The sequence below is a fragment of the Cladophialophora immunda genome (genome assembly GCF_000835495.1).
Source record: "Cladophialophora immunda strain CBS 83496 unplaced genomic scaffold supercont1.1, whole genome shotgun sequence".
Taxonomy (NCBI): Eukaryota; Fungi; Ascomycota; class Eurotiomycetes; order Chaetothyriales; family Herpotrichiellaceae; genus Cladophialophora; species Cladophialophora immunda.
Window position 1 is genome coordinate 5,565,654 of NW_015622541.1, and position 27,532 is coordinate 5,593,185.

The 27,532-nt window shown below is 52.6% G+C and overlaps 7 protein-coding genes across 10 annotated transcripts; 4 read left to right on the forward strand and 3 right to left on the reverse strand.

Moving 5' to 3' along the window:
• The first annotated feature begins 425 nt into the window (after window positions 1–425).
• On the forward strand, window positions 426–2,430 carry PV07_01624 (uncharacterized protein). Its single transcript, XM_016388165.1, has 3 exons — window positions 426–980; window positions 1,029–1,991; window positions 2,068–2,430. Exons 1-3 carry the CDS (start codon window positions 562–564, stop codon window positions 2,414–2,416), a joined length of 1,731 nt encoding a protein of 576 aa, XP_016255093.1. The 5' UTR covers window positions 426–561; the 3' UTR covers window positions 2,417–2,430.
• Window positions 961–4,604, reverse strand: PV07_01625 (uncharacterized protein). Its single transcript, XM_016388166.1, has 5 exons — window positions 4,433–4,604; window positions 4,240–4,346; window positions 3,971–4,192; window positions 3,488–3,919; window positions 961–3,439 (listed from the first exon to the last, which is right to left on the reverse strand). The coding sequence occupies exons 1-5, from the start codon at window positions 4,502–4,504 to the stop codon at window positions 2,497–2,499; spliced, it is 1,776 nt and encodes a 591-aa protein (XP_016255094.1). The 5' UTR covers window positions 4,505–4,604; the 3' UTR covers window positions 961–2,496.
• A 50-nt stretch (window positions 4,605–4,654) lies between these two features.
• On the forward strand, window positions 4,655–6,728 carry PV07_01626. 2 transcript variants are annotated; one of them, XM_016388168.1, is made up of 2 exons: window positions 4,655–5,010; window positions 5,064–6,728. In XM_016388168.1, the coding sequence occupies exon 2, from the start codon at window positions 5,258–5,260 to the stop codon at window positions 6,461–6,463; it is 1,206 nt and encodes a 401-aa protein (XP_016255096.1). In that variant the 5' UTR covers window positions 4,655–5,010; window positions 5,064–5,257; the 3' UTR covers window positions 6,464–6,728. The 2 variants fall into 2 exon arrangements, with proteins under 2 accessions (XP_016255096.1, XP_016255095.1); XM_016388167.1 differs by having other exon boundaries at window positions 4,655–6,728.
• Window positions 6,729–7,650: 922 nt separating this feature from the next.
• PV07_01627 (uncharacterized protein) lies at window positions 7,651–10,202 on the reverse strand. The gene is made up of 3 exons (XM_016388169.1): window positions 9,386–10,202; window positions 8,760–9,329; window positions 7,651–8,702 (listed from the first exon to the last, which is right to left on the reverse strand). The coding sequence occupies exons 1-3, from the start codon at window positions 9,888–9,890 to the stop codon at window positions 8,497–8,499; spliced, it is 1,281 nt and encodes a 426-aa protein (XP_016255097.1). The 5' UTR covers window positions 9,891–10,202; the 3' UTR covers window positions 7,651–8,496.
• Window positions 10,203–10,437: 235 nt separating this feature from the next.
• On the forward strand, window positions 10,438–13,772 carry PV07_01628. 2 transcript variants are annotated; one of them, XM_016388171.1, is made up of 3 exons: window positions 10,438–11,726; window positions 12,023–12,801; window positions 12,859–13,772. In XM_016388171.1, the coding sequence occupies exons 2-3, from the start codon at window positions 12,106–12,108 to the stop codon at window positions 13,399–13,401; spliced, it is 1,239 nt and encodes a 412-aa protein (XP_016255099.1). In that variant the 5' UTR covers window positions 10,438–11,726; window positions 12,023–12,105; the 3' UTR covers window positions 13,402–13,772. The 2 variants fall into 2 exon arrangements, with proteins under 2 accessions (XP_016255099.1, XP_016255098.1); XM_016388170.1 differs by having other exon boundaries at window positions 10,438–12,801.
• Window positions 13,773–17,009: 3,237 nt separating this feature from the next.
• PV07_01629 (uncharacterized protein) lies at window positions 17,010–18,413 on the reverse strand. The gene is made up of 3 exons (XM_016388172.1): window positions 18,259–18,413; window positions 18,031–18,154; window positions 17,010–17,923 (listed from the first exon to the last, which is right to left on the reverse strand). The coding sequence occupies exons 1-3, from the start codon at window positions 18,294–18,296 to the stop codon at window positions 17,732–17,734; spliced, it is 354 nt and encodes a 117-aa protein (XP_016255100.1). The 5' UTR covers window positions 18,297–18,413; the 3' UTR covers window positions 17,010–17,731.
• Window positions 18,414–18,529: 116 nt separating this feature from the next.
• PV07_01630 lies at window positions 18,530–26,941 on the forward strand. Of its 2 annotated transcripts, XM_016388174.1 has the most exons (4): window positions 18,530–18,681; window positions 18,745–24,055; window positions 24,135–24,232; window positions 24,285–26,941. In XM_016388174.1, exons 2-4 carry the CDS (start codon window positions 18,770–18,772, stop codon window positions 26,575–26,577), a joined length of 7,677 nt encoding a protein of 2,558 aa, XP_016255102.1. In that variant the 5' UTR covers window positions 18,530–18,681; window positions 18,745–18,769; the 3' UTR covers window positions 26,578–26,941. The 2 variants fall into 2 exon arrangements, with proteins under 2 accessions (XP_016255102.1, XP_016255101.1); XM_016388173.1 differs by having other exon boundaries at window positions 18,530–24,055.
• Window positions 26,942–27,532: the final 591 nt, after the last annotated feature.

The following is a 27,532-nucleotide window of genomic DNA, read 5'->3' on the forward strand; positions in this document are numbered from 1 at the left end:
TTGGCAGCCTGATAGTCACAAGGCTTCCAACGTCGTCTCTTCCCTTTCTCACTCTGATTTCCTGTCAACAACGATTCCGAAAGGCAGATACGCTTTCTCATGGTTGTCTGGTCATTATACCAGACTGCCAAATCATTTGCCGCCAACCTTGGCTGGTCGATCGGGGTTGTTTCATGGCTGCTGAGGTCGGCGGCTAAGTCGCTTCCACAAACAGCGTCCACCGCACGCACAATGCATCTTGTCCAGAAGGATGCGCCACAGATTATTACTGGCCAGCATCCCGATGTCTTACACTAGATTCCAAGTAAGTTCTCAATATGTGGCCAAAAAAGCAATGTTAGAACATCTGGCCCCCATGAAGACCAGCTGCAACTTTCGGCCGTTTCCTGCAGGCCAGGCTATATCATATCATATTTGCCATTACCAGTCTAGGATTCACGGTCTGCCTGGCTTGTTGTATTGTCGGTCTCACTCTCTAGATCTCTATTCTTGACTGATGACGGTATCTCGACTCTCTCTTCCCGGACCACAGCGAATCAAAGTGACTGCTCGCCGCTCACCATGTCGGCAAAGCGTTTTGGAAACGTTGCTGTCAGTGAAATCAAAGACTTCCGGAGGTTCCGACATATTCATTGGCGAGCACCAACCGTTATGGGCGCTGGTTTCCTCGCCGGCATTACCCTCATGGCGTCGCACCACGCATTATACCAGAGCCTCAGTGGGCAACCTGCAGACAACGCTCTATTGCAGCTGTGGGCTATTCGTGCGGGCACCGCGCTGGCCTTCCTGTCCAGGCTCTGTCTAGCTGTCGGGACGGGAGTCGCGTATGATCAGTGGATGTGGGTCAATCTGCACGCGAAGCCGCACGAAATCGGCTCTTTGGACTCGATGTTTGCGATATTGGGCAATGCTTTCGAGTTTCTGGCTGTTCGCATATGGTGGCGGAGGCCAATTCTTGCCCTTTTGGCAGCTATGACTTGGTGGGATTCTTCACATCATAACACAAAATGGGATTCTAACAGATCCAGGCTCCTCCCAATCTCTGCCATCATCACTCCAGGCACCCTCTCTGTGCAGCCTGTCCTGGTCTCCGAAACCGGGGCTCTAGTCGTCCCTCAGCGGTCCTTCACAACTGACAGCAACCTCTTCTGCGGCGTCATAACTGACGCCAACACAACAACCTACGCCTCCATGTCCACGGGCCTGTCGAATCCGACGTTCGCCACAGTCCTCTCCAACAGTGTTCTTCCGCTCGAGTCCTCCAGCACAAACCTAACCTTCAACCTTCAATTCTTCGGCCCGGCCGTCAGCTGCGACATGTCGAGCGACGAAGAATTTTCATGGGCCAAAAGGGCCATGCTCGAGTACGAGAATATGACGGACACGAGAGTGTTCTATTTTGGCTGGGCACCTCAGCCCGGATGGGGACCTGACGTGAATGGCTCATTCTTCGCCTCCACGGACGTGCAGATCGGGAACAACCGATTAGATTTTGTCTCGAAAGACGCTGCTCGGGTGTTTATTTATCTCAACACCACGGGCGTCGACGAGTCAGGCAACCGCATCCCAGACTTTGTCGGCAAAGCAGAGGCGCAGATGATGACCTGTGCATTGTACAACGCGTCCTACGACGCTCATTTCGAGGTGAAGAGCACGGGCGCACAATTCGTCACCGCCTCTCCAAAGTTCGAGAATTGGATGCCGGCGCTCAGCTCGATGGAGGGGACGCTACAGGATCCTCGGGTCCGTCAACAGATGAACATGCAAGCCGTCATGGAATCCTTTGTCATGATGATCGGTGGGCCCATCACGTACTCCAACGACATCTCTTTCCCGACGACCAACTCCGTCTACGCTCCCGGAATGAATCAGGCCTTGTTCCCTGCGCGGCCGGGCCTGAACCAAACGGACTTGACGCTCCTTCAGGCCAAGCAGAATGAGATGCTGTTTCGGAACATTACGCTGAGCATGCGGTACGGCGTTGTCTCTGGGTATGTTTGTACATTCGCACATCAACATTTCTATTCTCCGCTTCGAGACGCAAGTCAGCTGACTTGTGCAAAACAGGACCGTTGGTGAAGACCAGACAACAGCCTCAGCGGTGCGACAAAGGTTCGAATCACAGTTTGTCTATGAGCCGCGAGCACTGCTCGTGGCTTATGGACTAAGCGCTTTCTTCGCACTGATCTGTGTCCTGTTGGGTGTGCACGCGTTGCTCCACAACGGCGCTTCGTACACGAATTCATTCTCGACCATCGTGAGAGTTACGAGAGATCCGGCTCTTTCGCGACTGATCGCGGACGAAGGTGATCTTCAGGGTGCCGAGCCGGTGCCGAAACATATTCACAGGGCAGAGGTGCGGTTGGGCAGGAGCGCGAAGTCTGTCTCGCCGAGTTACTCTTCCAGCTGGATTTGAGGACATTCACCGTAACGGCTCTGACGGCACGATAATAGCGATGCGATTTATATTGGTTGGATGCCACAAAGTTGTCCTTGCTAGAGCGCCATGTCTGGTGGCGGTATATAGAAATCCCCCAATTCGTTGAACAACGAGTCCCAATCAATCAGATCACCTCCAGAGTACTCGAAAGCCAGGTTATCCGGGTACGGTTGCGTGGCAAATGCGCCGGAAGGCTGCGTGCGATCACTCGCGGCAGCAAGGCGTTCACTGAGAGATTGTGCGGGCTTCTCGAGCCCAAATTGCTCTTTCAGCCGCCTTATGGTGTCCCACATGATGCTGGACGCCATCCTGGACTTCGTCCTCAGTGCGAAGCCATTTCCCTCTCGTTTTAACGGATGTTGGCTGAGGTAGGAGATGGTGGTACAAGTTCTCGTGAGGTAGTCATGCTCCGTGACGGTGCAGGCGTGAAGCGTATTCCAGGCCTGGCCGATCGCTTTCCTAGTGGCAGCGAGGTCGACCAGTGGGTGCTCGCTATCTCTGAGCATCAAGAGGAAGAACGTTGCCGCAATGAGGGATTCCTTCGTATGCACGCTCCAGGAGATGATTTCGTCTTCGGCATTATTGGCTATGTTGATGAGCTTCAACCCTGTCGCGAGAGCCGGGCCTATGAATTCGTCCACATTAGAGTGTCGGCCGTTTTCACTCGTGGTGTTTGAGGAGGTGATTGCGTAAATATACAGGTTCAGCTTGGATCCAAGGAAAAGCACTTCCTCGTGCGGCGACCATAAAAGGCCATGCGTCGATTCCATTAGAGAGAATTCTTTCTCGAACATGTGGATGGCCGAAATCGAGCTTTGGAGGACGCCCGCCGGACTAAGATCGGAATTGCCTAGGGTAGTGTTTGTTCGGTACGACAGATACGCGATCTGGAGCTGTTGTTTGAGTCGAGACGGGATGGCGGGAGAGGGCGACGACAACGCTTCAAGGATGGTATGGTCGATTGGTGTGGTGCATGGAACACCGATTCTGCGGCTTGCCCTGCACACAGTCATTAGTGGATAAATCAGATATTACGCGGAGGCATACATCTCATTCACGATGAAACAGGCAATCCATGCCTTCCTTCTAGGCACAATGGCATCTTCATCGAATTTGGAGCCGTAAATAAAATCGTTGCTGTATTCCGGTCGATGCAAGCCTATTTGGAGGGCTGCGTGAGTGGCAATCCCGCTGTAGGTCCAAGACAGGTCGGTCCAACTTCTGTCATCCCCTCCTGCCCAGGTACCGAGGAGCAACAGAGCCTGGATCATTTCAACGGATCGATTTGCAAGGTATTCGGGACTTAGGACAAGCCTCTTGAGCGGCTGGCTAAGTTTGGAATACAAGCTGGCGTGCTGACGGCTTTTTGCAGACACCAGGATAATGCTCCAGAATAGAGGAGGCCATTTCTTAGACGACCTCAACGTGATCGAGGGTGCGGACAAGATGGGAAATCGTGGATGGTGATGGATGTAGTAGCTTATGGTCAGGTTAGAATGCGATGCTGAACAACTTCACGATGAAACGCACCGCTCAAACAGTTCAACGATGGAGTCGGGCTGAATTGTGATGTTTTCCAGAGTCGCTGGTTCGAGTTCTCCGGCAAAGCTTGCGAAAGGGAAAGTAGTGAAGTCCTCTTCGCCTCCAGGCTGGCGTGCTTGCGGTTCTGTCGATGCTCTGTCAGAAGCAGACGGCGCATGTTCCAGCTTCTGTTTCGCATGGAGCAGCTCCTCTTCCAGCCTCTCAATGCGTCTGGGGTCAAGTCAGACAATGCCATCCAGGGAACGCGACTGACTTACTCCTGGCGCTTCTCCCGCCGAAAAGAAGAATCGATCAGACATCGTGCTCCGGTTCTGCTGCATCTACTGCAGGGAGCAGGGAATGTTTGACTGGAGTCACATTTCAGCTGCACGAGAGGTCAATGATTTTGATTCATCTTGCATATCGAGAAGAAGCCGCACTGGACACCAACGCGTTTTGTGCTCGGCCTACCTTCAGCTGGCGGCATTGTGTGCAAGCCGGGCCCTTATTTCGAGATTTCTGGATTTTGTCCATAGTCTGCATGATGAAACATCAACCATGTGACAGGGGAGCGGCGAAGGCATTTCGGTGACCTAGATGCAGACGAACCAACAGGCACATCTCAAAACGGCAGATGTTCACCTGTGGAGAGATCATGGCATGAGCTTCAGGTCGGCAGGCGTAGCAACGGCTGTCAAACTCGTCGAGTTCAACTCTGCCGAGGTTTAGCCATCCTGCGCCTTTGCCCGCCTTTTTTGTTCAACAGGCAGGAATCTTGACCTGAAGAAGAGCACATCTTGCAGTGACGATTAATTTCCAGGCAGTTGTTGACTCGCTATCGAGTCTCAACACGTAAACATGACCGACCTTCCGCAAGCCCACAAAAGAAAACGATCCCAATCTCCTCCACCATGGCGACGGCGTGACGACAACAGACAATATCGAGACCGGGATGGTCCAGGGAGGCGAGACCATGGCCAGCCTCAGCGATGGTCTCACAAGGACCAAATGAGAATCAACCAGATGCAGGAAGATGAGCGCATGAGAGAGTGGGTTGCGCAAGAGGATGACTTCGTTCTCAAGCAGGCTAAGAAGAAGGCAGACATCCGCGTCAAGGAAGGGCGAGCGAAACCCATCGACTGGTTGGCAGTAACCCTCCGTGTGGTCGACCCTACCCGAAACCCATTGGATGATGAGGTCGACGAGAAAGATCTGGATTTTGTAGACCCGGACTCCGTGTTTGACGGGCTCTCTGAAAGCCAGCTTTCTGACCTGCGCAAGGATATTGAGACCTACATGAATCTGGAGACAAACAGGAAAAACAGGGACTATTGGCAGACCATGCAGATCATTTGCAAGGACAGGCAGAAGAAGCTACGTGCGTCAGGTCCAGAAGGAAGGGCAATGAGCTCTGTGGCGTCGGACATTGACAAGCTATTGAGTCCTAAGTCGTACGAGCAGCTGGAGGCATTGGAAGGACAGATCAGAACCAAGCTGGATTCTGACGAGCCTATAGACACGGATTACTGGCAACAGTTGCTGGACAGCTTGCTTGTTTGGAAGGCAAAAGCGAAACTCAAGAAGGTCTGCCAGGATGTTCTCGAGTCGCGGCTGAAGAACCTGAGACAAGAGAATGAGCAGAAAGCAGCCTCAGCACAACAACAACTTCGGAATGCTGGAATCGAGCCCGCAGCTCCCGTCCAGTATTCGAAAGAACTGGATCCAGATCCGTTGCTGGAGATTCCGACCAAAGACAAAACCCTGGAAGTCCAGGATGAGAGTACATTCCTACAGAATGTGGCAGCAAGCAGAAGGAAAGTCGTACACATGGGCTATGTCCCAGCGCCGAAAACAGGTGCCGCTGCGGCCTCCGCAAGCTCGGCCTCAATACAGCCTCGTCCAGCCGCGCAACAATCGAAACCCGTCGATCCCACCAGCCGATTCGACCACTCGACAGACGACCTGTCCTCCACAACAAAGGCCCTTTTCGACCGCGAAGTCGCCAAAGGCGTCAGTGAGAACGAAGAGATCTTTGCTGGTGAAGAGGAGACCTCGTCCGAATCCCAGCCGCTCTGGATGCAGCAATATGGCGGCAAATACCGTCCGCGGAAACCGAAATACTTCAACCGCGTCCAGATGGGCTACGAATGGAACAAGTACAACCAAACCCACTACGACCACGACAACCCTCCGCCGAAGGTGGTCCAGGGTTACAAATTTCACATCTTCTATCCCGATCTCATCGACCCAACGAAAGCACCCACGTATAAGATCATCCGTGAAGGAGGAAGAAAGAAGGGCCAAACGATGGCTCCAGCGGGCGAAGAAGACACTTGCATCATCAGGTTTATGAGCGGGCCGCCATACGAGGATATTGCGTTTAGGATTGTGGACCGAGATTGGGATTACAGCGCGAAGCATGACCGGGGGTTCAAGAGCACATTCGAAAAGGGGGTATTGACGCTGCATTTCACCTTTAAGCGGGTGGTGTACCGGAAGTAAGGAAACATGATCTTGCGTCAGCAGAGATATGCACGGACAGACACCTGGCTCAGGACAGGGCTGACTGAGGCTGATGAGGCTGAGGACTGGCCGAGTGCCTTATGTGAGGGCCTCAAACGCAATGCTGATACCATCCTCCTTTTCGCACGCGAAGAAGGACGTTGTGTACAGAGTACTGCTCCCATATATTCGGCGCCCGACCGACGAACACAGAAAAGCGTGTTGTGATCTGATTAATTAATCAATCAATCAAAGAGTACCTGACCTTTAACCAACGCAGCCCACGATCCAAGATCTGCCGTAGGCGTGCAAGATTTTTTTTTTTTTCCACCTCTTGGTTTTTCGTTCGGGATTCCCTTCTCGTCCCTCCTATTCTTTTCAGCCCTGACCTGGGAGGGGCGAAAAAAAGGGGGGGGGGTGAGAGAAGCGAGAAAGCGGCATCCTACGGACGCGGCGCTGATTTCCTTGATACCGAATCTCGCTTTTGCTGCCTAGAGGTATACTTGCAGCAAGTAAGAAGGGAAAACAAGGGGCGTTGACAGCGCTGAAAAGGTTATGCTGCCTTCTCCTCGATGCCCAGCTAGACCCCTCAGTCCTGGTAGGTGAAGGGCTTAATGCAACTCTTGGGAGCACAGAGGGCAGAACGAAGGACGTAATAGCACGCGGGACGAAAGTGAGGCCACAAGCTTTCTCTCTCGATGCTTACGTACCTACAGCGAGTGTAGTGAGTCTGCAGATACTGATCAGCCGGCCGATCCCAGCGACTTGAAAAGTAACGTTCTTGATAAGGCGACGGGCCGGAGAGACTGTTGTCGCTGCAGCCAGTACGGAGTATACAAGTGATATACGAGGGAATGAATAGTTGATTCCCCTCTCCCACCCCCCTCGTCGCTCCCCTCACTCCCACGACGTAGATCCGTCGATCTGCTTGGCCTTGCAAGGCTCCATGACGTCGACTGAACTCTGAAAGTTCTACAACGTAATAGTACCCTAGCGAACGAGCTGGGTAGATACCTGGGTAGGCGTCTAGGTTGGCCAAGGTAGCTAGCTAGCCATGCGATAACCCAACCCAGGCGGGGGGAGTGGCGCCAAAAAGATGAACGGAGAACCTCAGCAAAAGATGGCTGCCAGGCCGCTCGCCAGACTGCAGACCGCAGACCACAGATTGCAGAATGGAGATATCACGACCCCCCCTCTCCCCCTTCTTCCGGGGGTGCGTCTACTCCCGTCCGTTTGTTGCTGGGGGCGGTATGAGGAGACCAGAAAGAAAGAACCAAAGGGCGGACCACCGGTTGGAGCGGCTTCTTCGAAACCACGCAAGCTCGGCCGTTACGATAGGGCGACCAGACTGACTGAGTCTGCATCGTAGTAATAAGTATGTAGGTCGTAGTCATCCATGGCACCTATTGCTAGTTTCTAGGAGGTTCAGTGCTGTGTTGTCTTGTGTTGTCTTGACGTCGAGCTGACAAAGCGTGCTCACTTGCCTGCTATAGGTTGACAATGTTCTCGATCTTGCGCTCGGCAGAGACGCTGCGGTGAGTGAGCGGAACTGTAGTGGTAGTGGCAGTGGTAGGGCCGCCGTGTGTCAGACTCCTTCTCCCTTCTCCCTTTCCCTTTGGTGCTCTGATGGAGGAAGGGAGCGGGCGTGCAAAGAGTTGGCCAGATAGCTGGGGGAGCAACTTGTTGGCCACGAATCTCGAACGGAGAGCACGCGACACCAAAGTTCAGCTCCTCAAGAACGGTTGGAAAAGGCCTTCATCTCATTAATATGTCTACCACCTTTGCGGAATTGCCAGAGTGTCGCTCTAACGTCGACTCGTCGCCTCAAACTCCCGCTCTCTGTTTCAGGTCTCAGATGCCATAGGGGATATCCAATGCAGCACGCTCGAACGAGTAAAAAGTCATCCATGCACAAGGACTTTTGAAATACATGTCCCATCACCTCAAGCCAAACTCATTAAACCACGTGCGCTCACCATTCCATTAAATGTAGTCAATAGAAATAGTAGTACAGATGAATCTGATGAGCGAACTCATGGCTCTGGTTCTGGGGCCGGCTCCTTTGCTGTCTCGCGGTCAGAATCGGTTGGCTCTAGTTTCGTTTCGTCGTGATGTTTTTCGCCAGGCTCGATGCCACAGTCTTCCTCCCAAGTCACGGTTTCCTTGTGCATATCTCGTCGAACCCAGGGGATAGTGATGGCGGTCCAGATGGCGACCCAGACAAAGGGGACACCCCAGCCTAAAAGCGGACATTAGTTGCGTCCTTCGTTGAGGATATTTTTGGGACAGAACTTACCAATACCATAAGCCACATCCTTGGGGACGGGATGGATGCATACAATCACCGTGCAGGCAATGGCAACCAAAAGTCCCGGAATGGACCAGAATAGAGACTGAACCATCATCATCCTCCGGAACCGTGGGCTTGCTCTATACCGCGCGGCCAAGGCTTCACGGAAAGGTCTGCCGGCGTTGGCATTAACGGCGACGACATCCTCGATCAGGTAGTATGCTCCAGGGTAGACCACGCCGCCCTTCTCAGTAGAGCTGATCCGGAAAGGCGCCTTTCTGCCGGCAAGACTCCACATGGTAAGCAAGAATACGCTGCCTGCGATGCAATACAGAAGTGCCGGGGCGGGCATGGAAAGAACCCGCAGCCACACAATGTGAGGGGCGCTGCCGACAATGAGCAGCGCGGTGACGGCGGTGATGGTCAGGACGGAGATCCAGTGGGTGATATCGAAGGCCCATCGGTTGGACGTGCCGAGAGGCCGGAAGAAGTTCTCGGCTTTGAATAGACGCCAGCTTCTCACTGCGAACTCGACGTATGTAGGACCGCCCCAGATAGTTGCCACGACTGCAAAAACTGATGGGAGATGTTAGCCAGGGCTTTGCAGGGTGCTGTGTACATTGGAAGCTTACTTTTCCAACCCTCAACATGTCCTGCGAATTTCATGGTATAAAATAAGACAATAGGAATGATACAGGCGTCCACAATGATTGTAAATATCGTGAGAAACAACTTCCATCTCCGCCATCCATGCCTCCACGTAAAAGGTAATTGTGGCAGCAACGTGGGATGTTGAGAATAATATTCTTGTAGCGTGCTGGCTCGCCTTCGGAATTCTCTCTTGGTCGCAGCACGACTGTCGTAGTAGGCGTCTCTTTCGGGCTCCATCTTCCGCTCTTTTCTGGCTTGTTCCCTGCTCTTTCTTCGCTCAGAGGCAGACATGGTACTGAGTCCGGTATCGACGGATCGGAGACCCTGTGTCGGGGTCTCCTCTCGTTCGAGTCCAGGGCTTTCCGTGCCAAAATGCACGCCGCGTGCTTCTCGCAGGGGAGACGAGGGCGTCGCTCCGTCGTGCGACGCATTTCGACTGCGATCGATCTGAAAACTGGCACGACTGCCTCGAACGACCTCCGGCATGGCGGCTAATGATGCTTCGACTGGATAAAGAGGTCCGGGATGGGATAGAGGGGAAAAGGTGGTTCACCAGTAATGCCTGCGGGAAGGAAGGTAATGAATGGTGTCTGAGCGCGAGCCTCCCTTCCCAGCGAGAAGAAACAGTAAAGTAGGAAGGCCGCGGAAAGGGATTCACGCTTCCGTCATTCAGCGTAAATGAGTGGAGAGACGATATGTAAGGGTACTGCCACTGATGGATTAGTCCTCAGACCAAGAAGCGCAGTCGAGTGATTGAGAAAATGTAGTTTGTTTGATTGGCATTTCCCTGAATTGGACCTTCCGGGGCATCACGGGGCTATGATAGAGCACAGTAAGCAAAGTCAGCTCGCATTGACTGACGTCGGCGGCCCCTCTCGGGTGGCCATGTCGATTGGTTGGCAACGGCAATCAGCTGGGTGGCCCGGAAGTGAGGCTCCCGGGCTGTCGCGGCCTTAAGCAACGGTTGGGGCCACCAGGCCAAACATAAAAGTTGCACTGGGCGTTGATGTGCTCTTAGGCGGTAAGGCTCGGGGCGTCTGATGCTCAGCCAAGACCATGCCTCTAAGGGTTCAGTACTCTGCAGTACTGTCTCTCTACGGAAGATGTGGTAGCACATATGTGCAAAACAAATCTCTTCTCCATCATTCTCATACAGATTCCATGGCGCCCGGAGAATAGTCCTCACTCTCGCCTTTGCGGAAAAGTCTGACTCCATAGCGGGTACTGCACTACCTAGGTAGGCGTTGGCACACATACAGAGGTGGCAGCAGCAAGCACCCGGCGGGCATTTGAACACCACGCCCCTTGGTGACGTCTTTTGAAAGTATTTTCTGTCTGACGAACCCAACTGCACTTTTCTCTTCCGACTGCCTCACGGCGAGAGATGACACAGGATTGACGGTACTCACACGCCTCATGTACCTTGACTTTGTACGCTCCCTTCCTGTCGCCAACTCAGAACTCAGTCGGTCTAGTGCCCGTTAGAGCCGCGTCACAGAGATGTGTCTCATTGCGCCCCTTTTTCTTATACCGGACGCTGAGGAGTTGGGAAAACTTTGACAGACGGACCGCCCCGAACCAGGGAGAACTTCCCCTAGGCACCTCCCGTATGCTGGACGGCAAACCCTCTGGTTGGAGCCTTTCGTACGTTGTTTTATTCGAAACCCCTAGAAGGGTCAACACGATTACATCCACGACTGGACGAGGCGGACTTCCTAAGGATTGACTACTGAATATGACCGATACAGGCTTACCATCAATATGACTGGACTTCCGGCGAAATGATGCGAAAGCGATCGATAGACGGGTGTCGATGAATTCCTAGCCGTCTCAGCTCAACGTTCTCCGCGTGCACGGCTTTCTCGCTCCCTTGAGCATGGAGCTCACCGTACTATTGTCCGGTAGCCTCGCCCAGGACAGATCATGGTTTTTACTTTTGGTCGTCGGCCAATCAGCGGACCTGAAGGTCTTGGGGCACTCCTTGAGCACACAGCGTGGCTTGTCTAATCCTCCGCCCCCCTGTATCATCACAGGAGCAAAGGAAAAATACACAAAGTCAAATTTTGCAGGCGCAGGATGTGAGGGTGGATCAAATGCAGGTTGGCATTTGAGGCCCAACTAGATGCATTCTTCCGAACATGACAGCCCGTTGAGCGACAACTAGTTGCACAAAGAGCTCCGCAAGCCATCCCCCCTCTGATTGGATAGGAATCTCTTCAGCATCCCGGATTCCCTCTGGAAAGGTGTGATACAGTACTTTACTGTACTAGCATGCAGCTGGTGCATCCAGGCGTCTTCTCTCACAGCAAAAAGGATATGAAGGTCAGTCTAGGAACCCTTTTGTTTGCGTTCCGGCGCCGTTCCCTCCACGCCTTCCCACACCCCTGCCTGTTTGCATGGTCCCCCCCTCCAAGCATCAAGCATGTACCATCATATGCACCTCTGAATCAACTTGCTCGTTCGGAATAATAGAATTCCCACCTTGGACTTTCTTTGTTCTGGCTTTTAAGCCTTAAGCACTGAGCTTCCCAACTGTTTGTCGCAATCCGCAGTCAACAATCCAAGATCTTATTGTTCTATTCTCCACTGCCCTTTGGCTTAGACAGCGTCCACGACAGATCTGTTCATCATCACCGATCAAGAAGTCCCTGTGAAAAAGTGTCCGCGACCCATTGCTTGATTCAGATCTTCCAACCGCTCAATGGGTAGAGTGGTGAAAATGGAAGCTGAAATCTCAACACACCGTCATGAGGTCTACTGCAAGGTCGAAGAATTTGAGCATTCACACATCATGATCGCCAGAGCATTCCATGAGCAGAATCTGGAGTCATCGTCTTCAGCACCATCCCACCTGCCAATGTACCACGGTCAGCAAGATGCAGATGTCCACCCACTGCTCAAGCTGGAAAATCTGGACGACATCCCCTACGAGAACTTGCGTGTTCACCACGAGGACATCTTCCCTGCAGGCACCCAACTGCACCTTTCCGATCTCGAACTTGAACCAACCTGGGCACCTCATCAACTGTATCCGCAACTCATCAGCAGTGCTGTCGGACAGTCCAACGAATTCGATGGGCTTCCGCTGCTACCATATACACCAGATCCAATCGCAGTCACTCAGTCAGCGTATCCATGCTATGAAGAGCAGGGTGTCTGGCTGTCATCTCCGGAATACGGCCAGTGCAGATCTCTCACCACGACGGAGGACGACGAGGACGTGGTTGATGACAAGCCGTACGCCCGACTCATCTACGAAGCCCTGATGCAGGCGCCCGGCCACAGGATGATGCTCCGAGAGATCTACGAATGGTTTCGCCACAACACCACGAAACCTCAAGAGTCTGGATCAAATGGTTGGCAGAATAGCATTCGGCACAACCTGTCCATGAATAAGGTTAGCAAGGTTCCATCCTCACGACCATGCGCATCACCAGCTAACACTATCACACAGGCATTCGAAAATGACAGGGATAGCGCAAAGGGGAACTCAAGGAAAGCTACTAGCGTCTGGATCCTCACCGACGAGGCGATCAAGAATGGTGTGCAATCGACCACCAGATATCGCAAGACTGGAGCAGGCAAAAAGCCGGTGGGGGGCCGCCTTCCAGCCATTAAACGTCAAAGAGCCGGAGCAAAAGGGGGGCGAGCAGCGCGCCATGCAGCCAAAAGGAAGTATCAGGACCAAGCTGCCTTCACTGACTCGACGGCCACACCAAGCCCATCGACCGCATCGTATTCCGATTGCACCGACTACCAAAGCTTTGACTTTCACGATCCACGACCCACGGTGAGGAGTTGGCCAATGACCCCTGTGGAGCCGAATCTGGCACCCGAAGAAGCGAATTTGCTCCGATGTCTGTCCCCACAGAGCACTCTGGGTTTCAGGGCGCAGCACATGGGCTATGGAGAGGAGAACGTGCACTTGCAGAATGCTCTCTTGCAGTCGATGCGAGATCAGCAGTTGGAGGAACTCGTCAGATTGCATGTGGACTGAGCCCGCAGCTGAAGGCCCTCTTTTTCTCCGGGGTTGTACTCATCTTATTGGGTACCAATTAATGACTTGCATGAAGGAATCTCAGCAGAGCGTGTCCAGCTGTCTGGTCCAGAGATCAGCAGACCGGGACACTTGTTATGGTCAAGGAAGTCGGCGATTCCGTCAAGGCCTGAAGGTCGACCAAAATTGTCATTGGACATGGCCATACGTCCACGAGCTTTTGTGGGACTTTGCATAGGAGCATCCTGTTGCCACTGTGACTGACGCACCAGCTTACGACTGTACTATACCCCCCTTGGTGCCCCCTTTAGCAGGGCGGACACGAATGTATTGGATAATGGACAAGCGAGCTGCAAGAGGCGAGGAGAGGGCCGGGGTTGGGGTGGGTTTTCTTGGCACAGAGCGGGCGGCCCCAGCGGGTCTAGACGCTCACAAGCTGCATTTTCAGCTCAGATTCCCAGATTCTTCAGTGTTTCCTCTTGCTTGTTCGAGCATCGGATCGGCATCAGCCAAACCTTCGTCGTCCTCTGAATGGCCCTGCTCCATGTGTAATTGTCCCTTGCTATTACCACATGGTGCCACTATTCTCCCTCCCCCGGAAGTGCCATCGACCCGAGCCCACACCCTCCCTCCCTTCCCCGGCATGGGCTGCGCCGTGGGCTGGTGGCTGGCTAAAGTTCGTTTTGGCCCCTCCCGAATCTTGATCTGTTGCAGCGCCCTCGCCAGTTTATTCCCATCGAGAAGTGCAAGTCATCTGTGGAAGCAGGGCACGGCAATACAAGGCAGGCTTCAGTGAGGTGGACAATACAATCGCGAAGACGGGTGTCAGTCGAAATCGCCATTGACAACCCCGGGATGGCAGCTGCGACGTGTCAAACAGATGCCAAAGGCCCGAGATCCAATGACTCCTCACACTAATGCAGCCGACTTCTTGAGCGGACAGAAATCCCGCTCCCCTCTTGATCGATCTCTCTCCTCCTGGCAGTCCATCCTCCGGTGGCGTCACGATACAGACTGACCTAGAACAACAGAAGTTTAGTGCGTCCCTGCTGAGAACAAAGGACAGGCCAAAGCGCCAAAGCCACCTCCTCGTTTTGTCACCTCGCGTGCGAATCTGCCACGCCTGCGAAGAACCTTTCCTCCCTTCTTACACTGGCCCATTCTACAGGCTATCCCGGCACTACCTGAGCATAATCTTGAAGCTCACCGTCTGGAGCACGGATCTGATCGAGTCGCCCAGAGATCGTGCTGTGAAGATTGCACTTGTTGCCACCTTTTCTCGTTTCGATCCGATGTCCCAATCGTCTTGAGACGATTAACCCCCGATCCAAACTCCACAAAATGGAATATTGATGGCCCCCTCCTTGGAATCGGCTTGCCTCACTATCTAGTGAGACAAGTCTACATGCCGCAGAACGTGCCTCAAATCCTCGGTTTTGAGTTTGTGGAGGCGGACTATCCAATCCACTTGGCCAGGATAGATTGCCGGATGTGTGATCGAGCTGGCGCATCTGCGATGGTGTGCCGTGCTCTGTGATCGATCTAGCCACAAATTCATTTGCCATCCCGCCTAGGCCAGAATGATAACACGACGTAACAGATTTCTCTGTGTGGACAAAACTCGTTGACACCAGACCGGGAGGTCTGGGAGGTGCACATGGACGCAAGAGTTTCAACGCTTATTTCCTGTGCCAACCCGGGGGCTGAAAGACATGTCTACGAGCTATTAGGGGGGGCAGCCCCGTCTATGGCTCGGGTAAGAGTCCCTGTCGACGCACTACTTCTGCGAGGCGAACAAGGCCAATCCCTGGAACCAACCTTTGCATTCCCAAAGGAGAACTCTGGACAGACAGAAGCAGAGACGACCCCTGGCAGGGATTTGATCTGGATTCAGATGCTCGCTAAATTTCTCAGTCACCCTCCGACATTTTCTACGGCTGAAATCTCCGGGATGTTGAGTCTTTGAATTTCTCTGGCGACGAAGCCATGCAGAGCAGACCACGCCATTTCCAACCCGAGTTGGCGACAATCTTAGATCGGTAAGTCCCATGGCGCAGACACCGTCCCCTGGTCGATTCTTGAATTTTTGCACGCCCTTGGACACCATACCTATGACCGGACCATGGAATACTCGCGAAATAGCAATTGAATCTGATAGATTCAGCGATGGGGAACAGGCCGTTTTCCCGTCAACCCGTCATGCATGGTTCCGACCTATCCCTGCCCGAGTCAATTGTTCAGAACGTGCTTGACATATGCCGGGCAACGTGTGACAATACAACCTGGGATTGACCAGATCAAGACTGAGGCCAGCTGTGTCCAGAGCGAGTCTGCGAGGCTTCTCCTTGCACTGTGCCACAACATCAAACGACAACCTCGCACTGTCAGTGTGCACCAGGATCCCCAGCCTGGCATTTGACGCATTGTCTTCAGGATTTTCCACGGTCTAGCCACTGGGCCTACAACATTTTGATCGCACTTAATTTGGCAAGTCCATCTGTCAAGTTGTCAAAGATGATGGTTGTTTCCTCGCTGTCACTAGTGCGCCCTGGACTTCGCAGCAACTCGTTTCACAGGTTACCATTGCGCATTGCAGCTGGTTGGAGCATATCAGAACAACGGTTCTAGGTACGGGCGTCCTCACCATCATCTACGCAACCCTTGCGTTGCGAAGATGCCGCTCGAGCCGTTTCACATGGAGCTTCCACGTTTCATAGACCTGACGACTGCGAGATCGATCACAATGCGAGATGAACGCTACCCGCAAGTGATCGAGTCTCGATATCATCATCGTCTCTGCTGAATTCGTAAACCTCGGGGAAGTTTCTGACGCTCCTGTGCCTGTTGCAGCACCGGAGATTGTGACTGGTAAGTCTTCTGTTGTACAGATGCGCCTGTATCACCATGTCCCTCGCCCCCACCAACCCCAAGCCTCTTTTCTTGACACTTTCCTCTCATACTATATGGATGTTGGAACCGCAATCCTCTGGGGATGGTCGTCACCTACCCGAACACGCCGTGCCTGGCCTCGGATGCTGCTCTCCGAGCCGTCATGCGCTCTTTTTCAACATTTTCATGCCTCCTGCCAATCCGCAAGTGATGTTCCCGCTGTGCCCGGCAGCTACCTAAGAAGGAGGTTGTACAAATGCGGTCTCATTGCCAGTCCAAAATTCTTGGTGGGTCCTTGAATGGCTTGCCAGCCTGGCAACCGGCAGATATGACAGATTTGACAGCGGCTTTGTATCACCTTCCCACTCAAGAGCGCGATCTGATCCCGACCCCTCATTGATTTCCTGAGGGATTCTTCGAGTCTCACCAAGCGAGCAACTCTCACGAAGAGTACGCTCGAATTAACGCATAATTGACCGTTCTAGTCCTTGACTACCAGTTTGACAACTACTCTGCAACGAGCTGAAGCTGCGGAAACGCGAGCGAAGTCGACCAAGGAAGTTTTGCCTCGATTCTGTCTTGGTGAAGCGCTGTAAGCCGTTGCGCGGTGCAACTGCGAACTTCCACCAACAGAAACATCCTCGCAAGCGAAGCGTGATGGGCATTTGGTAATTGGTCTTTCACTCATCGCACCGCTCGAGAAGAAAGTTGTGGCCGGTATCACTGCTCCGGACCTATGGGCGTTGGACGAGCCTGCACGCACGGGTGCGGTCGTCTGAGGTGAGTATGGGTCGAAAGATAGAACGCTACTATACTAACACTTTACTGGAAGATGAAGTTGTCAAACGCCTGCAGACCATGTGATATGGTCTTGTTGCCGGAGTTATTCCTGCTTTGTACGCCGCTGGCTTTCGAGATAGCCCCCGTGGGAACCCCCAGCACTATTTCCCGTCTCGCGAGCATGAGCAACCACTCAGACTAAACTTCGGCGGCTCGAGCACGAGGGTCGTACAGTGACACTGAGAACAAGTCGGGCGCATGGAACAAGAAGAATTACGTAGGCCAGAAACGGTGCACACAAGCCATAGTCCTTTGCAATGATATGTAGACTGTCTGGGTTCCCCAGGTGAACAGCTAACGCGACCATTTGTAGTGGGACTTCGACAGTGACATTCCCCAGTGCACAGGGCACTTCGCAGTGACTTTGGCCGCCAACACGTAGATATTGTTGTCTTCTTTTTCAGATGCTCCCTGGCCCGGCCCCAACCACCTTGGTGATACTAGAGGACCGCTGTTATCATGCACACGTCGAAATCCTGCCTTTGCCATATGCTCTCCCACCATCACCGCAAACTCATGCAAGCTTCAGTCACAAGCATGACCCCATGTCTCGTGAAAATGAAGTGGTGGCCGTCTTCCTCTCGCTCCCCTTAGCACCATTCTATTTCTTCCCCGTCTTCTTCTCCTGCGTCTCCTTCAGCACCTTCTTCACGATCTTCTGCTCCTCGATCAAGAAAGCGCGGACGATGCGGTCCCGTACGCAGTTGGCGCATCTTGAGCCGCCATAGGCACGTTGTACGGTCTTCTTTGGTCTGCTGGTGGTGGCATACTCTCTGGGTCGTAGGGCGGGGACCTGTAGAACCAACATAGCTTGTCAGAAAGCAATCTCGAATTGAGTGTGTTGACATGAAAATTTTGTGCAGATGTTGTTTCTCTCTCCCCCTAGCCGTTGTCACTTACGCCTGGTAGTTTGATGCCGCAGTCACCGCATTTGGGGGCTGTGCCGCGCTTCTTGATGTGGAGAAGACGAAGTTTTCCGCCGGGGGTCTTGATGACTCGGACGTTGTTGGAGGAGGTGTTGTATCTGTAGATTTTGCGGGTTGTTGCTGTCAGCCATTGACTATTGTCCCTTTCCCACACGACTTCGCGATGGTCTTGAACCGTGGAAAGGTTGATGGGGATACATACGGATTTCGGCGACGGTACTGGAGTCTGACGCCTGCCATTGCGACGGTATTGAATGGGCAATGGAACGGGTTGAAGACGAGGAATTCGTTGCGTGTCTTTGAAACTGCGGTCGACTTACAAGATCCCCCTTCAGCGAAAATCCGTGTGCGAAGTTTCTCTGCCGATGATCTTCCGGCTTGGCGCCAAGGTTCCAACTAGAGCATAACTCCCCAAGTCCCAAGTCACGTGTGCGGGCAAAATCGACCTCGATAACTTCAAGTTTTCCTGCGGTTGTGAAGGCGCCCACCCGCTTTCAGGTCAACAAATCTTTCACTCAGTCCATCCGGCAAGACCTCCGGCTGGCGGATGGTAGGTTTGAGACTTCACGAGTGAGCAGGATTGCCCTCGAGGCCGAAGCAGACGTCAGATCACGTGTCGTAAATGGTAAGCGACTTTCAGAGACATTTCCGAGATTGAACGACGAGTTCATCTTCTCTATTCAAACAGTCACCTTCAACCACCGAGCGATAGGATGGCTTCGATACCGCCCCCGCCTCCGCCAGGATGGGGTGCTGGAGCGCCGCCTCCGCCGCCTGGCATGGCTCCTCCGCCTCCAGGTTATCGTCCTCCCGTCGACCCGCGAGTCGCAAAGTTTGCACAGAAAAAGAAGGAGTGGCTCCGCACGCAGCGCAATCGGTATGGCGAAAAGAGGAAGGGCGGATTTGTGGAAACCCAAAAGGCCGATATGCCCCCGGAGCATCTGAGGAAGATTGTCAAGGACATTGGAGACGTCAGCCAAAAGAAGTTCAGCAGCGACAAACGGAGTTATCTGGGCGCGTTGAAGTACATGCCACACGCCGTGTTCAAGCTGTTGGAAAACATGCCCATGCCCTGGGAGAGTGCACGGGAAGTCAAGGTGTTGTACCACGTCAACGGGTGCCTGACACTCGTAAATGAAACCCCGCGAGTCATTGAACCAGTCTTTCACGCGCAGTGGGCAACCATGTGGGTTTCAATGAGACGAGAGAAGAGCGACAGAAGACATTTCAAGCGGATGCGCTTCCCTCCTTTCGACGACGAAGAACCACCGCTGTCTTGGTCGGAGAATATCGAAGACGTCGAGCCTCTGGAACCTATTCAGATGGAACTGGATGAGAATGAGGACGGCCCCGTGTACGAATGGTTCTATGATCACCGGCCTCTTCTCGACACGCCACACGTCAATGGTCCAAGTTACAAAACGTGGAACTTGACGCTGCCGCAAATGGCTACCCTGTACCGACTTTCCCACCAGCTGTTGAGTGACGTGGTGGATAAGAACTACTTCCACATGTTCGATCGTGAGAGTTTCTTCACCGCCAAAGCTCTCAACGTTGCCATCCCAGGCGGACCCAGATTCGAGCCTCTATACAAAGATATCGACCCCAATGACGAAGACTTCGGCGAGTTCAATGCGATCGATCGAATTATCTTCCGAGCGCCGATCCGGACGGAATACAGAGTCGCCTTTCCTTATTTGTACAACTCGTTGCCAAGAAGCGTCAAACTCTCGTGGTATTCTCACCCTCAGGTTGTCTACGTAAGATCGGAGGACCCCAACTTACCGGCCTTCTATTTTGATCCTGTCATCAACCCCATCTCTTCGAGGTCGGTGGCCCCAAAGAATATCACTATAAGCCATGAGGATGAAATCTTCGGCGAAGGCAATAACGAAGATGACGAATTCGAGCTTCCAGGCAATGTTGAACCGTTTCTCGCGGACGAGGAACTTTACACCAGCGAGACTGCTTCTGCCATCGCATTGTGGTGGGCGCCCTTCCCGTTTGATCGGAGATCCGGAAAAATGGTTCGCGCCCAGGATGTCCCTCTGGTCAAGCAGTGGTATCTGGAACACTGCCCGCCCGGCCAGCCAGTTAAAGTCCGGGTTTCTTACCAGAAACTATTGAAGACATATGTGCTGAACGAGCTGCATAGGAAGAAGCCTAAGGCACAAAACAAACAAGATCTTCTCAAGACGCTAAAATCCACCAAGTTCTTCCAGCAAACGACCATTGACTGGGTAGAGGCGGGTTTACAAGTTTGCCGACAGGGATTCAATATGCTCAACCTTCTCATCCATCGGAAGAACTTGACATATCTGCATCTGGACTACAACTTCAACCTTAAACCTGTCAAGACCCTGACGACGAAAGAACGCAAGAAATCGAGATTCGGCAATGCTTTCCACCTGATGCGAGAGATTCTGAGACTCACCAAACTCATTGTCGACGCTCAGGTACAATACAGACTTGGCAATATCGATGCATTCCAATTGGCTGATGGCATTCTCTATGCTTTCAACCACGTCGGGCAGTTGACGGGAATGTACCGATACAAGTACAAGCTCATGCATCAGATCAGATCTTGTAAAGACCTGAAGCACTTGATCTATTATCGCTTCAACTCTGGTCCAGTCGGAAAAGGTCCCGGCTGCGGTTTCTGGGCCCCCGCGTGGAGAGTGTGGCTCTTCTTTATGAGAGGCATTATTCCTCTCCTTGAGAGATGGCTCGGGAATTTACTGTCCCGACAATTTGAAGGCCGCCACAGCAAAGGCGTTGCAAAGACAGTCACAAAGCAACGCGTGGAATCTCATTTTGACCTTGAACTTCGTGCGTCGGTCATGGCAGACTTGATGGATATGATGCCCGAAGGTATTAGGCAGAACAAAGTCAACACCGTACTTCAGCATCTTTCCGAAGCGTGGCGATGCTGGAAAAGCAACATTCCTTGGAAAGTCCCAGGCCTACCAGCACCCATCGAGAACATCATCTTGCGATATGTCAAAAGCAAGGCTGACTGGTGGATTTCTGTGGCTCACTACAATCGAGAACGTATCAGGAGAGGCGCAACCGTCGACAAGACCGTGGCTAAGAAGAACCTGGGTCGATTGACGCGATTGTGGCTAAAAGCCGAACAGGAGAGACAGCATAATTACATGAAAGACGGCCCATATGTTTCCTCGGAGGAAGCTGTCGCTATCTATACGACGACCGTCCATTGGCTTGAATCGCGGAAGTTCTCACCTATTCCCTTTCCCTCTGTGTCTTACAAGCATGACACGAAGATTCTCATTCTGGCCCTGGAAAGACTGAGGGAGGCCTATTCTGTAAAGGGCAGGTTGAATCAGAGTCAGAGAGAAGAGCTTGCCCTGATCGAACAGGCATACGATTCGCCGGGGACCACCCTCGCCAGAATCAAACGTTTCCTGTTGACTCAGCGAGCATTCAAGGAAGTCGGAATCGACATGAACGACAATTACAGCTCAATCAACCCCGTGTATGATGTTGAGCCAATCGAGAAGATCACAGACGCATATCTTGACCAATATCTCTGGTACCAGGCTGACACTCGACATCTCTTCCCATCGTGGGTCAAGCCTTCAGACTCAGAGGTCCCACCGCTTTTGGTCTACAAGTGGGCCCAGGGTATTAACAACCTGACAAATGTTTGGGAGACTGCAGATGGAGAATGTAACGTCATGATCGAGACGCAGCTTTCCAAAGTCTACGAGAAGATTGATTTGACTTTGCTCAACCGGCTGCTTCGACTCATCATGGATCACAACCTGGCTGACTACATCACCTCGAAAAACAATGTCCAGCTAAATTACAAAGATATGAACCACACGAATAGCTACGGCATGATTAGAGGGCTCCAGTTCTCTGGATTCGTCTTCCAGTACTACGGCCTGGTCATCGACCTCCTTCTCCTCGGCCTTCAACGAGCGAGCGAGCTCGCCGGGCCGCCTCAGAGCCCTAACGACTTCTTGCAATTCCGAGACAGAGAGACAGAGACCAGACATCCTATTCGATTGTACACACGATATATCGACAAAATCTGGGTTTTCTTTAGGTTCACCGCAGAGGAGTCGAAGGATTTGATCCAGCGCTTCTTGACTGAACAGCCAGATCCGAACTTTGAAAACGTGATTGGGTATAGGAACAAGAAGTGCTGGCCTCGAGATTCTCGAATGAGGCTGATGAGACACGACGTCAATCTTGGCCGGGCCGTATTCTGGGATTTGAAGAACAGATTACCTCGTTCAATTACCACGATCGAGTGGGACGACACCTTCGCGAGTGTTTATTCGCGTGACAATCCCAATTTGTTATTCTCAATGTGCGGCTTCGAAGTCAGGATCTTACCAAAGATCCGAAACCAGAACGACGAATTCCCGATCAAAGACAGCGTTTGGGCCCTGGCCAACAATGAGACCAAGGAGAGGACCGCCTATGCATTCCTGCAGGTCACTGAAGAAGACATTCAGAAGTTCAACAACCGTATAAGGCAAATCTTGATGTCCTCAGGCTCTACGACGTTTACTAAGATCGCAAACAAGTGGAACACGACCTTGATTGCGCTGTTCACTTACTACCGGGAAGCGGCCGTGTCTACAGTCAACTTGCTGGACACCATTGTCAAGTGCGAGACCAAGATTCAAACCCGTGTAAAGATTGGTTTGAACTCCAAGATGCCTTCCCGTTTTCCTCCAGCTGTTTTCTACACGCCCAAGGAGTTGGGTGGCCTAGGCATGATTTCAGGGTCTCACATTCTGATCCCGACTAGTGACAAGCGCTGGTCGAAGCAAACCGATACCGGTGTCACGCACTATCGAGCAGGCATGTCTCACGATGAGGAAACGCTGATCCCCAATATTTTCCGATACATCATCCCTTGGGAAGCTGAATTCATCGATTCCCAGCGAGTCTGGACCGAATATTCCCAGAAGAGAATGGAAGCCAATCAGCAGAATCGGAGACTGACTCTCGAAGATTTGGAGGACAGCTGGGATAGAGGTCTGCCGCGTATCAATACACTGTTCCAGAAAGACCGGAGCACTCTGAGCTTCGACAAAGGCTTCAGAGCTCGCACGGAATTCAAGCAATATCAATTGATGAAAAGCAACCCTTTCTGGTGGACGAGTCAGAGACACGATGGCAAACTCTGGAATCTGAACGCCTACCGAACCGACGTCATCCAAGCCTTGGGCGGTGTCGAGACAATTTTGGAGCATACCTTGTTCAAAGCAACAGCTTTCCCGTCCTGGGAGGGCCTCTTCTGGGAGAGAGCATGTCTCGCTAATGGTACTATGCTGCTGCGCTACGATGGCTCTCAGGTTGCTGTGGAAGACGTCGTGGAAGGAGATCTCCTTCTTGGGCCTGACGGTGGCCCTCGTCGCGCATTTAACATTGTCAAAGGAACAGATCGTCTGTACCGGATCAAGATCGGATCTGATGTAGAGGATCTCGTCGTGACACCGAACCATATCTTGGTCCTATACCATGAGAAGAACAGAGGAAGCCAACACAGCGACTCCCACCTGCCTCTTCATCACCAACGGGTTGAGGGTGACTTTGAGGGCTTGCGCCAGTCCAGCTCTGAGCTCGCAGATGCAGATCGGCCTGAGAGTCTCGTCAAGATCGCTCCACGCTATGAAACTGTCGAAGTTACGGCTGCCGAATTTGCGGCTTTGAAGCCGACACAGAGGGCTCAATATAGACTTTTCCGGTCACCTGGATTTGCGCTGCCGAAGCACACCGTGGCGGTCGACCCAGAAGCCCACAGCTTTATCGTTGAGGATATTTCCCTTGGGTCAGAGCCCACAAAATGGGCTGGGTTCCGAGTTGACAAAGACCAACTTTATCTTCGCCACGATTACCTCGTGCTTCACAACAGCGGCTTTGAGGAGTCCATGAAATTCAAGAAACTCACGAACGCCCAGCGTTCGGGTTTGAACCAAATCCCCAACCGTCGCTTCACCCTGTGGTGGTCGCCCACTGTAAGTTTCCCTACTCCTGAAAGGCCGCTCCTGCTCGGGGATGCCTTTTATCCTTGACCACAAGCTAACTGTTCCAAAGATAAACAGAGCAAATGTCTACGTTGGTTTCCAGGTGCAGCTCGATTTGACCGGCATTTTCCTTCATGGCAAAATCCCTACCCTGAAGATTAGTTTGATGTATGTCTATTTCCCACCCTCGCTCTCAGCACATGCTAATAGATATGCTTAGCCAAATCTTCCGAGCCCATTTGTGGCAGAAAATCCACGAATCTGTTGTCATGGATTTGTGTCAAGTTTTCGATCAGGAGCTGGAACAATTGGGCATTGAGACTGTGCAGAAAGAGACGATTCACCCTCGAAAATCGTACAAAATGAACAGCTCTTGCGCCGATATCCTCCTGTTGGCGAGTCACAAGTGGAACGTGACTCGACCTTCGCTCCTCTTCGACACGAAAGATCAGATCGAAGCCACTACAACCAACAAATTTTGGGTCGATGTCCAATTACGGTACGGTGATTACGATTCTCATGACATTGAACGCTACGTCCGGGCCAAATACCTCGACTACACGACTGACAGCATGAGCATCTACCCTTCGGCGACTGGTCTGATGGTTGGTATTGACCTCGCGTACAATCTCTATTCTGCGTACGGACAATACTTCCCTGGCCTGAAGGCATTGGTCCAACAGGCGATGGCCAAGATAATGAAGGCGAATCCGGCGCTCTACGTGCTCCGCGAACGTATCCGGAAAGGCCTCCAACTGTACGCGTCCGAAAGCACTCAAGAGTTCTTGAATTCTCAGAACTATTCGGAACTATTCAGCAACCAGACCCAACTGTTCATTGATGACACGAATGTTTACCGGGTAACGATCCACAAGACATTTGAGGGCAATCTGACGACCAAGCCCATTAACGGCGCCGTTTTTGTGTTCAACCCGAAGACCGGCCAGTTATTCTTGAAGATCATCCACACCAGTGTGTGGGCTGGCCAAAAGCGTCTTGGACAGTTGGCCAAATGGAAGACAGCCGAAGAAGTGGCCGCGTTGATCCGATCTCTGCCTGTCGAAGAACAGCCCAAACAGCTCATTGTTACCCGGAAGGGCCTCCTTGATCCGCTCGAAGTCCACCTTCTAGACTTCCCGAATGTCTCGATTCGAGCGTCGGAGCTGCAGCTGCCGTTCCAGGCTGCAATGAAGGTGGAAAAGCTGGCCGACATGATCCTGCAAGCTAAGGAGCCACAGATGGTTCTGTTCAATCTGTATGACGACTGGTTGAAGTCGATATCGTCGTACACGGCGTTCTCAAGACTGATACTCATTCTCCGTGCTTTGCATGTGAACACGGACAAGACGAAGCTGCTTCTCCGCCCTGACAAAACCGTCATTACTCAGGCACATCACATCTGGCCCACTCTTTCGGATGAAGACTGGATCAAGGTCGAAGTGCAGCTAAGAGATCTTATCCTGAACGATTACGGCAAGAAGAACAATGTCAACGTCCAGTCGCTCACCAGCAGTGAAGTACGAGACATTATTCTGGGGATGGAAATATCGGCGCCCTCAATGCAACGCCAGCAGGCGGCGGAGATTGAGAAGCAGCAACAAGAGCAGCAACAATTGACTGCGGTGACTACCAAGACCCAAAATGTCCGGGGCGAGGAGATCATTGTGACGACGACATCGCAATACGAGCAACAGTCGTTCGCATCCAAGACTGAATGGCGGACACGAGCGATTGCGACTTCGAACCTGAGGACGCGCGCGAACAACATCTACATCTCGAGCGACGACATTCACGAATCGGACGAGTCGTACACGTATGTGCTCCCCAAGAACATACTCAAGAAATTCATCGCGATTGCGGATTTGCGGGTCCAGGTGGCCGGATATCTGTACGGCTCGTCGCCACCAGACAATGATCAAGTCAAGGAAATCCGCACCATTGTGATGGTTCCGCAGGTTGGGTCCACGCGGGAGGTGCAATTGCCGCACCAGCTTCCGCAACACGAGTATCTCAAGTCCATGGAGCCGCTTGGGATCATCCACACCGTGAGTGGCAACGAGACACCGTACATGACCGCAGCGGACGTGACGATGCACTCACGCCTGATGGCCCAACATCCCAGTTGGGACAAGAAGACCATTACATTGACCGTGTCGTTCACCCCAGGGTCGGTGTCCCTCAGCTCCTGGACACTTACTCCACAGGGATACACATGGGGCGCCTCGAACAAGGACACGCAGTCGGACAATCCCGCGGGCTTTTCGACCTCGTTTGGAGTCAAAACCCAACTACTCCTGTCTGACAAGATCCGGGGCTATTTCCTGGTGCCCGAGACTGATGTGTGGAATTACAGTTTCATGGGGGCGCAGTTTTCGACGGTGGAGAAGAGGCCCGTGTACGTCAAGATTGATACGCCGCGACGGTTCTACGACGATTTGCACCGGCCCGTGCATTTCAGTAGTTTTAACGAGTTGGAAGACATATGGGCTGATCGGGAGGATGCGTTTGCTTGAGCGCTGGGCGTGGTCGTGGATGTCCATGTGCTTTTCAGGAGGTATGCATGGGCGGGTGAAATTTAAACAACAAGGTAAAAAGGGCCAAACAGGAAGGTGGTTCCTTGATAGTGGCATTCTTGTAAGATATGGAGGTGCACGCACGCCGCAAAAAGGCATGGAGATGGCAATGAGTGTCTCCTGACTGGCACGGGAAGTGTTGTCTACGCAACGCGAGCAAAGAGGATACCCGAGGCTTGCCCCAATGGTGTGCAGAGTTACTTGTCTAGGAGGTCATCAGCCAGCCTCGGATTGGATGTCTTGATGGCTGGAATGGAATGGAATTGATATTGAATGATTGTGATGCCCGCGTCTTCCATCTACCCGTCCATTCCCTTCCATCTCTCCTCCCTCCATCCCCGGCGTGTCCGACTTGAAGCATCGACGGGTGTACGAAATACATAGATATCACATCCCTGCGCAGCTCCCTCCGTCTCCATCTCTCACAGCGGCCAAATGCCGACTCTGCATCGACATGCATGCATCCCCCGGCGGACCTGGTCTCTGTTTCCGATCCAGGACCCCAACAAATAAACAACCATGCCGGGGTCCATGGCGTGCGCCCGATCAGCAGATTTGCCTCCCACAAGTTCCCCTGTTGTCCATTTGTTCTTCTTGTTGTCTGATCCCGCGAACGAGGTAAACGAGGGTCTCCATGTCGAGCGCAGGACAGAATTGCTAAATGTCTTTGCACAGGATTTGGCGAGACCGACACGCGAAGAAGACTCTCTGAGGGTGGTGGTGCGTATTCTCACCCATCCACCAACCAGAGACAGCGTGGCGCGCAATATCGCTGTATAGACAATGTCGGAAGAGAAGATCCGCGGCTCAGGAGGGCGCCGGACGCCGGTTCAGTCGCTATACAACAAGAAGCAGCGGTAGGAGGAGTAGCGATAGTAGTAGCAGCTAGCAGTGA

Coding starts and splice junctions, on each gene's coding strand:
- PV07_01624 (XM_016388165.1), top strand. CDS start 562: ATGTCGGCAAAGCGTTTTGGAAACGTTGCTGTCAGTGAAATCAAAGAC. Junction 981..1,028: donor CTTTTGGCAGCTATGACTTG/GTGGGATTCTTC, acceptor TAACAGATCCAG/GCTCCTCCCAATCTCTGCCA. Junction 1,992..2,067: donor CGGTACGGCGTTGTCTCTGG/GTATGTTTGTAC, acceptor TGTGCAAAACAG/GACCGTTGGTGAAGACCAGA.
- PV07_01625 (XM_016388166.1), bottom strand. CDS start 4,504: ATGCAGACTATGGACAAAATCCAGAAATCTCGAAATAAGGGCCCGGCT. Junction 4,347..4,432: donor CACAATGCCGCCAGCTGAAG/GTAGGCCGAGCA, acceptor CCTCTCGTGCAG/CTGAAATGTGACTCCAGTCA. Junction 3,440..3,487: donor TGTTTCATCGTGAATGAGAT/GTATGCCTCCGC, acceptor GACTGTGTGCAG/GGCAAGCCGCAGAATCGGTG.
- PV07_01626 (XM_016388167.1), top strand. CDS start 4,820: ATGACCGACCTTCCGCAAGCCCACAAAAGAAAACGATCCCAATCTCCT.
- PV07_01627 (XM_016388169.1), bottom strand. CDS start 9,890: ATGCCGGAGGTCGTTCGAGGCAGTCGTGCCAGTTTTCAGATCGATCGC. Junction 9,330..9,385: donor ACATGTTGAGGGTTGGAAAA/GTAAGCTTCCAA, acceptor ATCTCCCATCAG/TTTTTGCAGTCGTGGCAACT. Junction 8,703..8,759: donor GGATGTGGCTTATGGTATTG/GTAAGTTCTGTC, acceptor GTCCGCTTTTAG/GCTGGGGTGTCCCCTTTGTC.
- PV07_01628 (XM_016388170.1), top strand. CDS start 12,106: ATGGGTAGAGTGGTGAAAATGGAAGCTGAAATCTCAACACACCGTCAT. Junction 12,802..12,858: donor ACAACCTGTCCATGAATAAG/GTTAGCAAGGTT, acceptor ACTATCACACAG/GCATTCGAAAATGACAGGGA.
- PV07_01629 (XM_016388172.1), bottom strand. CDS start 18,296: ATGGCAGGCGTCAGACTCCAGTACCGTCGCCGAAATCC. Junction 18,155..18,258: donor CAGTACCGTCGCCGAAATCC/GTATGTATCCCC, acceptor CAAAATCTACAG/ATACAACACCTCCTCCAACA. Junction 17,924..18,030: donor GCGGCATCAAACTACCAGGC/GTAAGTGACAAC, acceptor TTGGTTCTACAG/GTCCCCGCCCTACGACCCAG.
- PV07_01630 (XM_016388173.1), top strand. CDS start 18,770: ATGGCTTCGATACCGCCCCCGCCTCCGCCAGGATGGGGTGCTGGAGCG. Junction 24,056..24,134: donor CCCTGTGGTGGTCGCCCACT/GTAAGTTTCCCT, acceptor ACTGTTCCAAAG/ATAAACAGAGCAAATGTCTA. Junction 24,233..24,284: donor ACCCTGAAGATTAGTTTGAT/GTATGTCTATTT, acceptor AGATATGCTTAG/CCAAATCTTCCGAGCCCATT.